Genomic DNA, 15555 nt, shown 5'->3' with positions numbered 1-15555 from the left:
TTAAATATTATGCTTTTTATAGGATTATCCACTGATTGAGATGACAAGCAGAATTATGTACACACCCTGACTTCAATCAGCAAGTATTTGTGGTGTCAAGAATTCTTCTGATGAGTCACTAATAGGGGGCTTGCCTTCCGTGTTTGGACGCAATGAACCTGACAGCCGCTGACTTTCTCATGCACAAAACCAGACACAGTTCCGAAACGAACTTGCTTTATTTTCCACTCAACACAAAGTGCTATTGTGGCCACTCGTGTGAGGTTAAGTGATTTAAAATAGTTTGGATTACAATGCTTCCAAACCCCAATTGATTAGATACACATATGTAACTAAATACACAATCAAACAGTTTTAAGTATAAACCTAATGACTTAATTTCTATCCTAACACATCTCTACATAAAATACAATCATAATTTCCCTATTAGTTACATTAAAGCTACAGCATAAAAAATCACGCTCCCTCGCCAAACACTGATGAACCAAGAGACTGTCGCAATAACAGGTTGCCACAATATGCACAAAGTGACAATTACCTGTAAGATAGGGCCCTAGACTGCAATCACAAATTATTATCTCAATGGAATAAGAGTCATCAAAGTAGATCATTAGCCTATACCTAATACAATTATAAATATATATTGTATATATTACATTGTAAAATAATGCTGTCCGCTTGATATTTCTTCATCCCGCTGAAGTGGAAATCAACACGATAGCAACCGAAAATACAACTTTCAATAAGGGCAAAAGACATTTGTGTGGCTCACCAAATGAACTGATGGCTATACATCAACATCAGTATTGTGCCAAGGGCTTCAAATCTGACAAATTATGGGGCTTTTGTACTTGGTAAAATTGTTGGCTTTTTCTGGCTTTTTTAGATCTTTATTTGGCTTTTTTTGATCGTTGGGATCTGGCAACCCTACTCACCTATAGGCTACACTATACAGGGTGCCGCTACAGAATGTGATATACCTACATGTTTCTTCTTAAACCTGTGATATACCTTGAAAATTTCTCCCTATTTCCTACTTTACTATTAAAAAACTTTTCATTTCTCAAATTTTGAAACCATCAATTTTTTATTAAAAAATTATCTAACCACGTGCCGCTTGCAGGCAGACAGAGGGACTGACTACTGATAATGTGATAGCTAATTTTAGCGTAGTTAATCACATGGTTCGTGGGACTAAATTTTGATTACTGCAACTATACTAAAGCTCTACATAGCCTAAGTCATAATGAAAATTAGGTTATACAACTATTTTTTGGAAACAGAACTAAAAACTGACAAATAACACGCAAAACTAGAAAAAACGAGGTAATGTTCACAACCCCGCTTGAACATCTGTCTGAGCGGCTGCAGAAACTGCAATTATTCCTTATTGGTTATGGTTAAGGTAATAAACAAGGAAATCGATGCTCGGGGAAATCCAAAATGTTAAGTAGCTAAGCAATAGACTATTGTTACACACTAAATATTGTATTTCATGTAATTTTAATGATGGACACTAAAATAGACTCAAAAAAGCCAAAAAAACGCCAAAAAGCCAAACGGAAATTCTGACGCCAAACGCGTTTGAAAAAAGCCAAAAATGGCAAATTTGGCGTTAAAAAAGCCAATATGGCAACCCTGTAGGTGAGATAATATGCAAACGCCAATGTGCAGTGACATTTACATATGTACATAAGAATGGCAATATGTGGCAACACTTTAAACCATGCATTTTTATACAGAAAAAAGGGTAATTGACTCTATGTCGTCACTCAGCAGAATAAATAGATGAGAATGAAAGAGATAACTATTAATCATCCTCAACATCCACTGTCTTAGATTTCTAATAATATGCGTTCAAAACACAAAGTGATGCACTATGCTAAAACCTACCAACAATCTTTTGATTTATCCTATTACAACGACTCAAATCATTTTCGTTCCCATTTGATGAGGAAGTAACCAAGTTATCTTTATCCAGAAAAGTATCATGCCATGATTTATCTGATTGATTACAGCGTCGCTTCATTTTCCTGATAGTTTGGTATCATCTTTCGTTTTTTGTCGTGGATTTTATCAGGGCCCTGGCTGACTCGACGATTCATTCTCAAATCTTACTTCATTTGTCGGTACAAAATTGCTGTGCTAAACGTGAAACGCCAAAAGTCAGAAATGACGCCACACTACACATATCCTTCAAGTTCATTTTAGCTTTATTTACAAGATGCCGCGGCGTTGGATAAGGAATTTTGTTCGGCGTATAGTATGTACATTTAATTTTTTTTAAGCTAATTTTCACAATTATATGTATAAGGAAAGCAAAATTACCTTTTATCTTTATTGTATATTTCTATTGATGAATAACTACAAAATATTTCAAATGAGTATTTTTTTTTAAAACTTCCTTTCATGATTGTGGTTTGATTCAAACTCTACTCAGTTAGCTAACTAAAATAATGGGAGACTATCTGGGAGAAGAAGCAGCAAATGTTTACACCAAGAATCCGAAATTTCCACCTAATATTGCAAAATATGTAATCAGTCGTCTCAAAAAAATAAAGGACAATGAAAATTGCGACAAATTTGAACTTGTCATGGACGCTGGATGTGGCCACGGCAAATCATTATTAGATTTTTTGCCCTTTTTTCAAAGATCCATCGGATTTGACGTCAGTGAGAATCAAGTTAGAAAAGCAAAAGAAAGAATAAAATCTGATACAGCAACATTTTATGTGGGTAGTGAGGAATCTATGCTCGCCGACGACAAATCCGTAGACTTATTACTCAACGTCGGCGCTTTGCATTTCATGGATCTAGCGATGTTTTTAAAAGAGTGTAGACGAGTTTTGAAGAGTACCAGGCTTTGTGCTATTTACGATTCTTCATTTTCGAGATTGGAAGTACATTTTCCTGTCAAAAATGCGAATCAAAAATCGGCCGACGGTAGTAATATTCTTACAAGTTATCGAACAACATTACATCGTCACTATATTGAAACTAAGCACCCCTCTGCGGAATGGTTCAACCGATAGGAACAGATTTATGAGCAAGTTACTGGATTCAACAAAGAGAGAAATGATGACGTAACATACAATTACGATATGACACTGAAAGAACTGAAAATGTTCTTTTTGTCTTTCCCAACATTCAGAAAACATCATAATTTGTTTGAGGAAGAAACTGCTCCATTGAATATAATGGGAGAAGATTTGAAGAAACTTGTAGACGCTGAAGGAATTGATGATGAAAAGTTGCAACTTTGTTTCACCCTGTCAATGTTCTTTATATTTTTATATAATTAAATATTAAAGTAAATATAATGGGCTTCAGCGTTCACCGTAAACGTGCATCCAACGACGTCTATGACTATAATTTGTTTACTATGTATATATATATATATATATATAGCCTATATGCTAGATTTTCTTGTGTTGAAAGTTAACTGTTTTATTCGAAGTCAACTGTTTTATTCGAATTGCTCTCGTTGAATCAGCGAATAAAAATATTTATAAGAAATGGGTTATAGAGCAATCAGCTTTTATTAAATCATGAATACTTGAGTATCGGACGCCTGATGCCTTCATCCTTTAGGCGCCAAATTAACTAATCCAATCAAGATGTTATGTGCTGATAGTTAGAACATATAGCTGTTAAAACATATAGTAATATACCATAAATAAAAAGCTATTGAAAAATACACAAAGAATACGATTGTCGACTCTCTTATTGAACGTTTTTTCGCGTATCGTGATTCGGGAAAGTCGATTACTCAGAGTTACTCAGTTATATACTGCAATAATTTTGACGTAAAACACTTTTGAATAGTTTTAACGCATAAAGGCTTAAAGTCCTATTTGTAGGATATGTAACTAAAATTCAACACAGCGAAATAGAAACATATTAATCCACCAACAAATAATTTACATATATATATATAGAAAAGATGGAAATGCAGAAAAGTATTGCAAAAGTTACACGATGAGTTTTCATTCGGTATTCATATATCTATGTTCCTCTCTCGAAAAGCTTATGCTATCGTTTCAGTTATTTCGAAATGATCAAATTATAATCCAGATTAATTATTAGTTGTTACTGAGTATACAATTTTTTTGTGAATTTTGATGTTTGAAATGATTAACATGACGAGACGTTCACAGCCAATGACCAAAACATTTGCTGTAATTCTCAGGTATTTTTGTAACTTGGTATCCCTTTTGTAACTTCTAAATATGCTTGAAAACGAGGTTGTCATTATATTTTTCCAGCGTATTTTTCTAATTCTTTTATCGTGCTTTCGTTCTTGCCCTTGAGCGATCTTTTCAGTATCACAGAGAGTCTTAATATTGAGCGATCCACGCCACCAGGAATAACAATGTCAAGAAGAAATGAGAGTCAAATTTGAACTCTGAAGAGAACGTGGCACAGCGACGAGCGCACTTTTTTTTAGCGCTGCCGTTAGTCAGAGGCCGTTAGGAAGTGATTGATTATTGACTTAGCGTTGCAGGGGGAAGAACGAAGAGAAGGTTGATTCAGTCCTATTTATATTTAAAATTATTGTGGTATTTTAATAAATTTTGGTAGCAAAACACCGAAGTTTAATAATAACAAGGGTTTTTGATTGATCTCTCTTATTGTTGTATAAAGTGAATATAAGATTGGCATCTAAATTTTATAACTTCCAATATTCCATTTTTTTTTCTCGCTAATTTTTTGTCAATATTTATTTATCTCAGTAGTATTCAGACATGGTCGACTGCTAACAAATCAAAGGATTGCTTGGCCAAAATTGATGAGAAATAGACGGGTTTATTGTTCGAAACCTGGAGCAGAATACTGGGCAGGCTGATGCCAAATAAAACGTCATGGTCGAACGTGGTTGAATATTTTTCTTAAAAAACACGAAATTCACATGGCACTAAATATACGCAATTGCATAGAAGAGTGGGAAAGTGGCAGACTGCAACAACGTATCGCTTGAAAAATGTGCTGATAAAACTGAAACCTGTTGATATAAACCGAACAGTACGTTATTATTATATCAGTTTTTTAAAGCATCGTTGAACAGTCGATTTTTATTGTATATATACATTATAACTTCATCCAAATATGAGATCTCTTCGATGGGTCTACTTCATCCACGTCTACGAAGAGAAGGAAACCTGGAACGATTTCGTCCACCTGTAACGCAATAGTTAAAATAATCAATGCTATTATCAAACTTAAAACAATTACGAATGTGATACATCTGTCATGTTGACAGGATTGGCTAAAATGCCATTCTCCTTGTAAATACATGACACAATCAAAATGTCATCGCCGACTTCGTCACAGGATTTATTATATATTTAATCGTTATATATGAATTAGGATTAACACATATATTTTATGTCGAATTCAAAAAGATCCATATATAGAATGATAAAAATATGTATGTGTTTGTTAATTCAATTAGATACCTCATTATGATAAAGTTAAGTTTAGTCTTAATATTTAGTTCTATACATAACGGAACATTTATTGTGGTACATTTTACAGGACATAGTACATTCTTTTCATGTGATTGGCAAAGATAATTTTATACGTCATGATTACGTACAAACTAGCTATAACAGTGATTTTATGTATTCAACTAATAATTTGATACCTTTAATCGATGTAATCCACAGCACCAACACTATGAAAACGTCGATTTTTCTCCAGATAGAACCCATTTCTCTTATGGTAGTAGCAATAAGTCTTTGCCTCTTAAAAAACTTGCTCAAGGATTAACACGACGGGAAATCGAGTTCACAGAGAAAGAAAACTAAGAAGAGAGTGGTGCATTTTCTTTAGCCTTACCGTTAGTACAGTTTTATAAAATGTAAAGGATGTGATTGGTTATAGGCATAATCTAACAGCGAGTACATGATGAAGAAAGTAGAGACGATTTAATTCATTTCCAGATTCTTTCGATATTTTATGCATTTTAAATCAGAGAAAAAAACTGCCAACAGTTAGAAATTAAGCCACGCTCTACATCTCCTTCCAGCTCGTTTTTGCTTCGATTACAAATGCCACGGCGTTGGGGAAGGCAGTTTGTTCGGCTTTGTATGTACATTTTATTTTTATTGGACACGTAGTGGACATAACGATCGTTTCAATATTATGTTGTTGTTGTTGTTGTTCTTGTTCTTTGACACGTTTTTAAAAAGTCGCTTTTCTCTTCGAATACTGGACCAATTGCTTTGAAATTTCCAGTGGTTAAAGATTAATTTTTTCGCTAGAAGGCTATTACTTTTATTTATTTCAAAATTTTGCGTGAATTCTATGAAATTTGATATTTCGTCTAAAATTTTGCTGTATTATTTTTTATCCATGGGAACACGGATTTTAGTCAGTGTCATGACTGGCTGTACGTTTTGATTCTGCAAAATTCTTGCTACTGGAAATTCAGAACTTTTTTGAGGGTACCGGTAGCGTCAAAGGTACCGGTAAGGACTGATTCGCTCTGGTCTAACGTGTCCATATATTTGTGCGTAGCTCTCTTGTTCGTAAATGGCCTGTATTGATAGTTGCACACTCCTGATATATACCTATAGATAAATATCTGTAAAACTAGAAAGAAAATTTAAATTACTGATTCGTTCCTTTAATTTCAACAGTGTGCACCCAGGACAGCGATTGTGCTCACATAAAGGAATATTGTGCTTGCAGATCTCGATGCAAAGGTCCTACCCATTGTAGTTGGTGAATGCACATACAAAATTTGGAGCAGATTCAACCTCGTTTTCGTGAGATATCGCGTAACATACGAAAGTGTCTAACAGACAAATACCTATCAACATACTTACCAATCGAGATCGATAAGTAATAATGTATTTTTAGTGTTAGTCTAGTACTCTTAACTCAAATACAGACAACGATTTATTAGATACCATCCATTGACACAGTCCTTTATTATATCTCTATACACGTATCTATTTACTGAGCGCAAAGTGTACTAAAGGGAGGCGATTTCGAGCCTTCGTTTTAATGGCCGTCAGTGCCGAAAATACTTCCTCGCTTAGATGCGTGGTCGCGAACGGTGCTTTGTTCGCAGCTAATGGGACCTCTATCTGAAGCCACAGTTTCTTTAGATCTTGAACCAGCTGATATTGGCAAGCGAGCTTTTTCGACCTTGTCTATTAAGATTCTCATTACCAAAGAAGGAATCTATTTTTGGTTATTTTACTCCAAAAATATGACATTACGCCCGCACAACACAACAACTAGTGATTTGAATGGTTTCTGTCTGACACCCTCACGAGACATGTGACTGGTATAATGCAGCAATAGATTTAATACACATTTTTTTCTGTGAATAACATTTTATATTTAATTGCTTTGAAATACCAAACAAAGTGAAACATTAAACCATCTTAAATATATTTGTCCACCTGCTCTCGGATCGCCCTTGATTTGATGACCTTGGCGCGACCCATTTTTAGACCTTCCATGGTTCGCGACCAGTGGTGGGCTGTAGCCGCACTGGAACGTCGTTCAGGTTGTTGAACATTTTATTGAAGTTGCCATCCTATTGTTAAAATAAAGTGATGGTACAATAGATCTAGTTTGGTAAACTTGTTATTAATTTATATTTTGCTACATCATAATCTGTTATATATTGTACATCACATCCCGCAAATAATTAGTAGATAAGTAACGTGCAATAGATGATTCCCCTACCTTTCCCCTGACGAAAATTCATTCCTACCCCCTTTCTAATAATACCATGTGCATTGAATTTCAATGAATATTATTGTGAGTTTACACCGACATATTTCAGATAATTTCTTCATATTCATTCCATTGCAGTTCTTCGGCTCTATCTTGGGACAGAGAATTTTTTTTGTAAACGTTCGCATCGTGTTGTAAAAATTATTCTGTCGCCGGCCTTCTACAACAAATTTTTTACGGTTCTATTTTTATTAGTTTTTTATACTGCCGTTTTTTAATCAAAAAATTTGCGTTGCCGATTTACTCTTTTATTTGACTTTAGCATCTCGCCGCCGATGAATGTATAATAACTCTCAGCAAATCCACAATTCTAGGCAAGTACAAAAACAAAGTAGTTATTATCGTTGTCGTGAAATGACTGCACCCCACACGCTTATCTGCACTGATTTGCAGTTAAATATTGCATGTTTTCCAATGACTTTGTCGAATTGTTATTTTTTATTCCAATTTAGTCGCAGTTTGTCGCACTACGAAAATAAACATCTGATCTGCCTCAAATCGTGCCATGAGAAATCCTCTCGCGTGCCACAATTAGTACGCGTGCCAGGGGTTGCCGACCTCCGCTCTAGAGATTATTTAGCTCTACTAGTGTTCCCTTTAAGAAAATGTTACACTGGGCAAATGTTTGTTTGACTCAGCAAGAATATTTTGAGGTCGAGCAGAGTCCCAAATGATTCACAAGCAATGTGAAATGTTACAAAAATATAATATATTATCAGAATGCAAACAAAGTACATATTCAATTCAAAGAGATTCTTAAAATTCTACATCGTCTAGCGCTGGCATTGTAGGCTTGGCTAAAAATAGCTCGTTTCAAATGATTCCAAAGGAAATCAAGATACCGGTACTTGCATTATACAGACGCGTGTGTGACATCACAATAAACAGTGACAAACAGACCACCAAATATGGAACGGGAGTGAAAGCACATTTGCACCCACGTATGTTTCACCCCCAAACTACACCCATACATTCTAGCACCCACATATAGATTGCACACGCGGACATTTGCACCCACGAACATTTGCACCCATGGACGTTTGTACCAGCAAACACTTCCACTCTGGATATTTGCACCCACGTACATTTCCACTAATGGACCTTTGAACATACGTACATTTGCACCCTTTCCATTTGCACCAAAGTACACTTGCCATACATTGGCCTCATGAACGGCACCCTCAGTCATGTGGGCGCGAAAAACTGTTTTGAAGACCAACCTCATTTACAAACTACAAATATATATATATACAAAACAAAGACGGATTACAAATTTTAAGTATAGCCGGTATACTTAGTGATGGTCGCTACATTTTTACTGTCTTTGCAAGTTATAACCCTATCCCACTTCTAAATGTTCATAATTATTCACACAAATCCTGACCTCTGGTATGTGTGCCGATACTATGATATATGAACACCAGGAACACCATTGCATTGAATGGTTTAGTACGTTGACAAAGGCGTGTCTGTTCTGGTAGTGAACGAAACGAGGAGATTCTTTCAACTTACATAAACCCTATTATCGAATGTCATATTGAACACCAAACTTCATGCAGTTTGCAAAGTAACACAGGATATTGGTCATTGTATTTTCTTAATTTTTCCGTTTTGCTCAAGTGTGCGTATGAGGCCTCCACGAAGTAGAGATGGATTTACGACCCAAGTTCATTAATAACGTTTATATAAATATACATACAATAACCATGGGTGAAATTGCTCTATTACAATATTTCAAAATTATTTCGAGGATTGATCAACAATTAACTAACTCTAAGTTTCTATAAAACTCTCGAACATGTGGACTGGTGAAAATATCTTGAACTTGTGCCATAGGTGTCTCCAAATCGAAATTTGTGTCCCGGGAGATAACCGGTATAATGGGGAAGCAATCCACTATCGACGTAGATGGGACGCCGTATTGACGACTTGTCGATCGAACTTTTTATTCTGGGTAAATTATTTCTCTCCATATTCACACTTTGTTTAGCAACTGTTTGTAAAAATTGCTGATGGCCAGTGAACTCTCTCAACGATTCCATTGTCAATACCGGATAACCAGTTGCGAATCTTAATAATATTTTTAAAAATTGTTAGACTGGCATTAATTAATAACACGTAATCGGTGGGAATAAGAATATTTAAATTATTTAGTCCAAATGCAAAAACAAAGCCCCAAGTGCGAAAAAAATAATGTTTTATCATAGGCGCAGCAATGATCGTATGAAGTAGTAAGCGAATTAGGTTCCAAAACCTTCATAAATATAAAAATTTAAATTACATCAAAATATAAATCACATTATTTAAATATATATTTCTATGAGGATCATTGTTAGGCAAGCAAACATACTATTCGGAAAACATCAAATCCCTCAGTCGTAACTTATTATGTTCCGGGCGGTTAGCACAATATAAAACGGGAGTCATTCGCGGATGTAGTACAAATATATAATAAAACAAAAACTATCATTTTCATTGTAGTAACTATAATAGAGTACCTGGATCTAGACCGCGGAATAAATCCGGTGTATCCAGACATAAACGTTTTATCTGGGTCGTATTCACTCATGAAATAGGGTGATATTGAATGCTGCACAGGGTTAATTGAAACGTAGGGTGCAGGCTTTTGTTGCTGGATTAGTGGTGGCTTTCGTTTCATCAGTTCTTTTCTGCGATCATGATATAACTGTTGTTCTTTGTCAAAATCAGTGATTGCTGCTTTACATATTTTAGCATATCTGCGGAAAAACAGGTGAAATATTTTATAGAAAATTTTTTAGCCGTAAAATGTATAACCTCATACTTTTCATTTCATAAAATAAAGATGAAAAGAATGACGAATGACCTTTTTTTCACTCGTGAATTTCACAAATATATACTTTATGTTCATATTTTTTCTTTTTAAGATTTGAATGAAATTTACCGGAGGCAACATTTTACGTTACCAAAATTTAAGCATATTATGGACTAGAAACAAAAATATCACACTGTCCTAATTCCTTTCAAACCGCAACAGTTGGAATGAGTTGGATAAATTCTATTATATTATAAATTCAATATTGGTGACGCAGTCTCTTCAGATCTGAATTGACGACTAAGATCTGTGTAAAATACGAAACGATCGTTAAAAACTTGAAATAGAGAATAGTTAGAAGACTATCTTCCGGTAGTCAGCTGAATTGCATCTAATTATTCAATCTGTTGGCAAACTGCAGCTAGGCTTATTAGAAATTTGATTATTTTTTCATGTCATGTAATTTAGTTATTGTTTACCTGCTGCCAAAGTGGTCTTCGCCGCTTGGTATATATCCCGTGTAACCTGGAACCATTTTGTCCGTCAGTTTGTGGTCGCCCCAGCTTTGTTTTCGTTGCCTCATCCAGTCATTCGGAGGAACTTGCTTGTTTATTTCACTCACATTGCTTGGAACAATATCTGCTAAGACCATGTTACCGGACTTGGCCACTTTTGGGTCGGTTAGAAGTCGAGAAGTAGTTTTCCCATATGTGTCTCCAAATTGAAAAGGGAATTGTGGGCTGTACCCACAATACCCCGGAGGGTAGTACGGTTCCGTGTACAGCTTAAGGCGCTTTTGTCGCATGGCTATGCTTGCTATCAAATAAAGTTTTGATTGCGATTTAGATCGCTTAGTATTTATTTTTTACTTTTTGTGATTATGACGTCATAATTTTACATACATGAAATGTATCGATTCTAAAACTAATAATATCCGTCTCTCCGTTTGTGAAATATAAAAATGCCCACTTGTAATAATACATACTATATATGTATATATATATATAATATTTTTGCGTATTTAGGTTTATGGAGATGAGTACGCTCTGGTTAAAAAATATTAATGTCGCCGAAAAAGTTTATTGTGTCTTACATTTACATATATTTTAAAAATACGTAGCGCATGCATTTATTTTCGTTGACAATCGATTGTTTAACTATAATTAGTATTCCTTCCTATGAAGTTTAGAAACAACATCAGGAATACAATATACTTTGGACCAAATAAAGTCCTGCTATAATATTTAACCTATTTGGGTCTTCTTCTAACATAACAAGCACTTTGGATAATCAAAAGGCGTTATCGCGACGGGAACTTTAGCAGAAAAATTACTTAAAGAAGTCAATAGATCAGTCAATTTTATTCTGAACTCTCGTCTACACAGCACAAAAACATTAGAGTAGCATGTGCGACAAGAGTAAGACCGCGATATTGCTCCATATTGGGCCGTTGAAACAACTTTTGAAATTTGAGGGGGGGATTTTAGAATTATGAATCTATTGCTAAGAATCGATTTCTGAAAAGGAACAATATCAAATTTAAATATCAAAATGAGATGTTGAAACGTGGTATTTGCTTTCGTTGCTTCCAGCTTTATTTTTCTGATTGGTATCTGCACCTTTCGAATACTATTATGTGATGTGCAGCGGTATGCTTTTCTGATTTTTTTCCTCGACGCATGCGCTACTTTCTACCCAAGTTTTCGCGTAAGATTGCTGATTTCTATTCTAAAGTTTGACAAAAGCTACAGTGATGTAAAGCGGGAAATTGTCGTTTAAATATTGTCGTTGTCAACAATGCATTGGCAATCCTCGCCTCTGTATTGTATGATAATAACCAGCAGTTGCTATAATTCAAAATCGTGTTCAATTTTTTCCTTTTGGGTACTACCGTGGTATGTCAACAAAGATGGCGGACACCGGAACGTAGCATGTGTATCAGGCTAGCTGTACCAGGTTCTGTGACAATGGTGATTCACGGTTGACAATTTAGACTTGCCAAGCACATCATTCAACTTCGCTAGTTGCCTCAGATAGTTATAAACACTAGTCAGTTCACTGACAGTGACGCGGGTCACATAAAATGCAACAGCGGGCCGCATGTGGCCCGCGGGCCTGGATCACCCTGAATTATATACCATCTAGTGATTCTTGTCTACAGTGCGTCACAGGTATCGACAAACTTCCGACTTTTGCTTAACACGGTTTGGCAGAACCAAAACGAAAGACGGTCGTCATGCTTGGTGGATTAAAAATCGTGTTCGCACGAATGAAAAACAATGCAGCGAAATTTTGAATGAAATATATATCAGATCTCATGGAAATCACAAAAAAATTGAGAATAAATAAAACTTACAATCCTTTGGCGTTGGAAATGATCTACAAGGCGACCTGAGTTCAAACGTGGGTGAGGCTGATACGCTCGACTGATTGAAAACAGCGTTCCGATGAATAAAAAACAACAAAATTGGATACATTTGAAAAGAGCGATTCCTCGCTACAGTCAAATTTAATTGCTAAATACTTGAAAATGCTTGGTCCTTCAGTTGCGTCCTTTATCCCAGCATGACTCGATTTTGCATATACATATCGAAATTTAATGATTTACGGACCCCAACTGATGTTTCGTTCAATAAGTCGGGAGATATTGAGCGAAAATTATTTATAAGTTTTTTAAGTCAAATTGCGCTTATCGCATATTCTGAAGACCAGCAGCCTGTTGTTTTTGTAGAAAGGAGGGAAATATTATTTTGAATAGGGAGATTTACAATCTAGTGTTGAATGAATTTCAACAAAATCCATGTTTAAAATCCATTGTTTGCTTCAATTTCGGTCTTTGGAACCAAAAATCCGTTAACGGTATTGTAGAATGTTGGTATTGTCCAAAGCTCAGCAGTGTGTTGTTTCTGTCAGTAAGGTGAACGTTCTATACTTCTTTACGTTCTATATAATTTTTTCAGTTTTCAAAATCTAGTCGAATGAATTATAACATAAACTCATTTAAACTAAAACATACGATTATGAACATAGTTCGCATTGTATTCAAAAGAGATTATTCTTTTCTGGGTTTTCACGAAAACAATTATATATAATTTAGTCATTTCCCGGTACGAGTATGCATTTAAGAGTATTTGTTAAATACAAAGATGCAACCTCGTCTGTTATTTGGTATATTTGAGCATTTCTGGGTTATTTACCTAATAGATTGCAGGAAAAGTAACCTGGAATTTAAATAGCGTCCCACGCTCAGTCTGTATTATACTCGTTCTACATCCTTCTACTACAATAAGTCTGTAGTTCGTGGTTTTCAGTTGAAAAGCATGTTGTCATAAACCGAGTCTTTTGACTATTGAATAAAATATGAGATAGTAATTCCGATCCTAAGCATTCGATTCCATGTTTAAGCACTATCACATAGTCACGATAACCGTGAGCAGAAATTAAAATAAAACAGTTTAATTTGACTGAAAGCATAATAAAAATAGGGCATTCGCTTTAAATCAACTTATATATTGATAACTCATAACTGTATTGTGTAACAGATGGAATAATTAATCAGGTATGATGGTAAAAATTGAGTAATGGAAGAATAACCTCGATTTTACCGCGAAACTAAATTTGTTAGTGTGCAGAATATCAAGTTTTTGATTGGTTTGTCGGCTAACTCGTATGAATGTTTTTTCTGTGGTATAATTGGTACTCGACATAACGCAGGTACTGGATGGACAGCTTTACGAATACGTTTACTGGTATCGTATTCCTGATTCTCAATGAACAGTTTCGAATCTAGACCAACAGGCCGGTCGAAATGCAAGGTTGAGTGCACGCGTGATAATGGATGAATATGTAATTGACTGATTATCTGCAGTGGTACACGCGACACTTTCTGGATATTCAAATACAATTATATTCAAGTTCGGAATTTAGAGCCTGATGGCTTGATGTGGATATCGTTCTTGAAAAAAATGGGGTGGTTTGGGCGATTACGCAATAGATATAAGCGAAAACAATTGATTTTGACTGATCTCGGGAGAGATTTCACCAATGGGTTCAGTTGATCGCGCAAAACGAGGGCTAAGCGCACTTTAATTCTATTTATATGTATATATAGCTCGGGTACTACCTAGCCAGGCCATGCAATGATATTGAGATCGCCATGTAAAATATAGAGTCAGGCGATAAAATATGGCAAAATACAAAACGGGGAAGCGATTCTGATAAGCCACCTTGGGCGATGTTCTGTGCCCGTGAAAGTTTTCTTTTGAGTGATGCATTCAACCATACTATTTATCCAAATTGAAAAAACAAACAAAACGAAATTAGCCACCCGTTCAGTTTTTAACTTTCTTGAAAAAATGTGTGCGCCACGCCAAGATTCGTAACACTTGGTTTTGGCCCGGGAGCGACAAAAGTTGCAGACCCTTGTCTTAGAGATTGCGTGTGGCAGTGACTCCGTGTCTTTCCATAGCTTTTTAATGATAAAAAGTGGGAGACTCGTGTATGATCTCCTTCTCATACTTATTCTGCGTTTCTGCCGTTGTTAAGACTCCTCCCCTCGAAAAATAACATTTTGACGCCCGTGCTTATTTTTGGCTCTGGGTAGATGGCAACCCTGATTATATACCATCTAGTGATTCTTGTCTACAGTGCGTCACCGGTATCGACAAACTTCCGACTCTTGCTTAACACGGTTTGGCAGAATCAAAACGAAAGATGGTCGTCAAGCTTGGCGTATTAAAAATCGTGTTTGCACGAATGAAAATAATGCAGCGAAATTTTGAATGAAATATATATCAGATCTCATGGAAATCACAAAAAATTAGAATAAATAAAACTTATAAACCTTTGACGTTGGAAACGATCTACAAGGCGACATGAGTTCAAACATGGCTGAGGCTGATATGCTCGACTGATTGAAAACAGCGTTCCCATGGATAAAAAACAACAAAATTGGATACATTTGAAAAAAGCGATTCCGCGCTACAGTCAAATTTAATTGCTAAATA

The 15555-nt window shown here is 35.5% G+C and overlaps 2 protein-coding genes across 2 annotated transcripts; one reads left to right on the top strand and one right to left on the bottom strand.

Moving 5' to 3' along the window:
* Positions 1–2456: 2456 nt before the first annotated feature.
* On the top strand, positions 2457–3032 carry LOC144428017 (putative methyltransferase DDB_G0268948). Its single transcript, XM_078116655.1, has one exon. The coding sequence runs from the start codon at positions 2457–2459 to the stop codon at positions 3030–3032; it is 576 nt and encodes a 191-aa protein (XP_077972781.1).
* A 6296-nt stretch (positions 3033–9328) lies between these two features.
* On the bottom strand, positions 9329–11380 carry LOC120337768 (ciliary microtubule inner protein 2B-like). The gene is made up of 3 exons (XM_078117240.1): positions 11029–11380; positions 10254–10493; positions 9329–9825 (listed from the first exon to the last, which is right to left on the bottom strand). The coding sequence occupies exons 1-3, from the start codon at positions 11352–11354 to the stop codon at positions 9537–9539; spliced, it is 855 nt and encodes a 284-aa protein (XP_077973366.1). The 5' UTR covers positions 11355–11380; the 3' UTR covers positions 9329–9536.
* Positions 11381–15555: the final 4175 nt, after the last annotated feature.

Source organism: Styela clava, chromosome 10 (genome assembly GCF_964204865.1).
Source record: "Styela clava chromosome 10, kaStyClav1.hap1.2, whole genome shotgun sequence".
Classification (NCBI taxonomy): domain Eukaryota; kingdom Metazoa; phylum Chordata; class Ascidiacea; order Stolidobranchia; family Styelidae; genus Styela; species Styela clava.
The sequence above is the reverse complement of the archived record's forward strand: the minus strand, read 5'-3'. Positions and strand labels throughout refer to the sequence as shown.

Bases quoted from the DNA above. Each gene is read 5' to 3' on its own strand.
- LOC144428017 (XM_078116655.1), top strand. From the start codon at position 2,457: ATGGGAGACTATCTGGGAGAAGAAGCAGCAAATGTTTACACCAAGAAT.
- LOC120337768 (XM_078117240.1), bottom strand. From the start codon at position 11,354: ATGCGACAAAAGCGCCTTAAGCTGTACACGGAACCGTACTACCCTCCG. The intron at 10,494-11,028 runs GTAAACAATAAC...GTTTTTCCGCAG, and splicing joins GAAGACCACTTTGGCAGCAG to ATATGCTAAAATATGTAAAG. The intron at 9,826-10,253 runs GTACTCTATTAT...AATATTATTAAG, and splicing joins ATTCCGCGGTCTAGATCCAG to ATTCGCAACTGGTTATCCGG.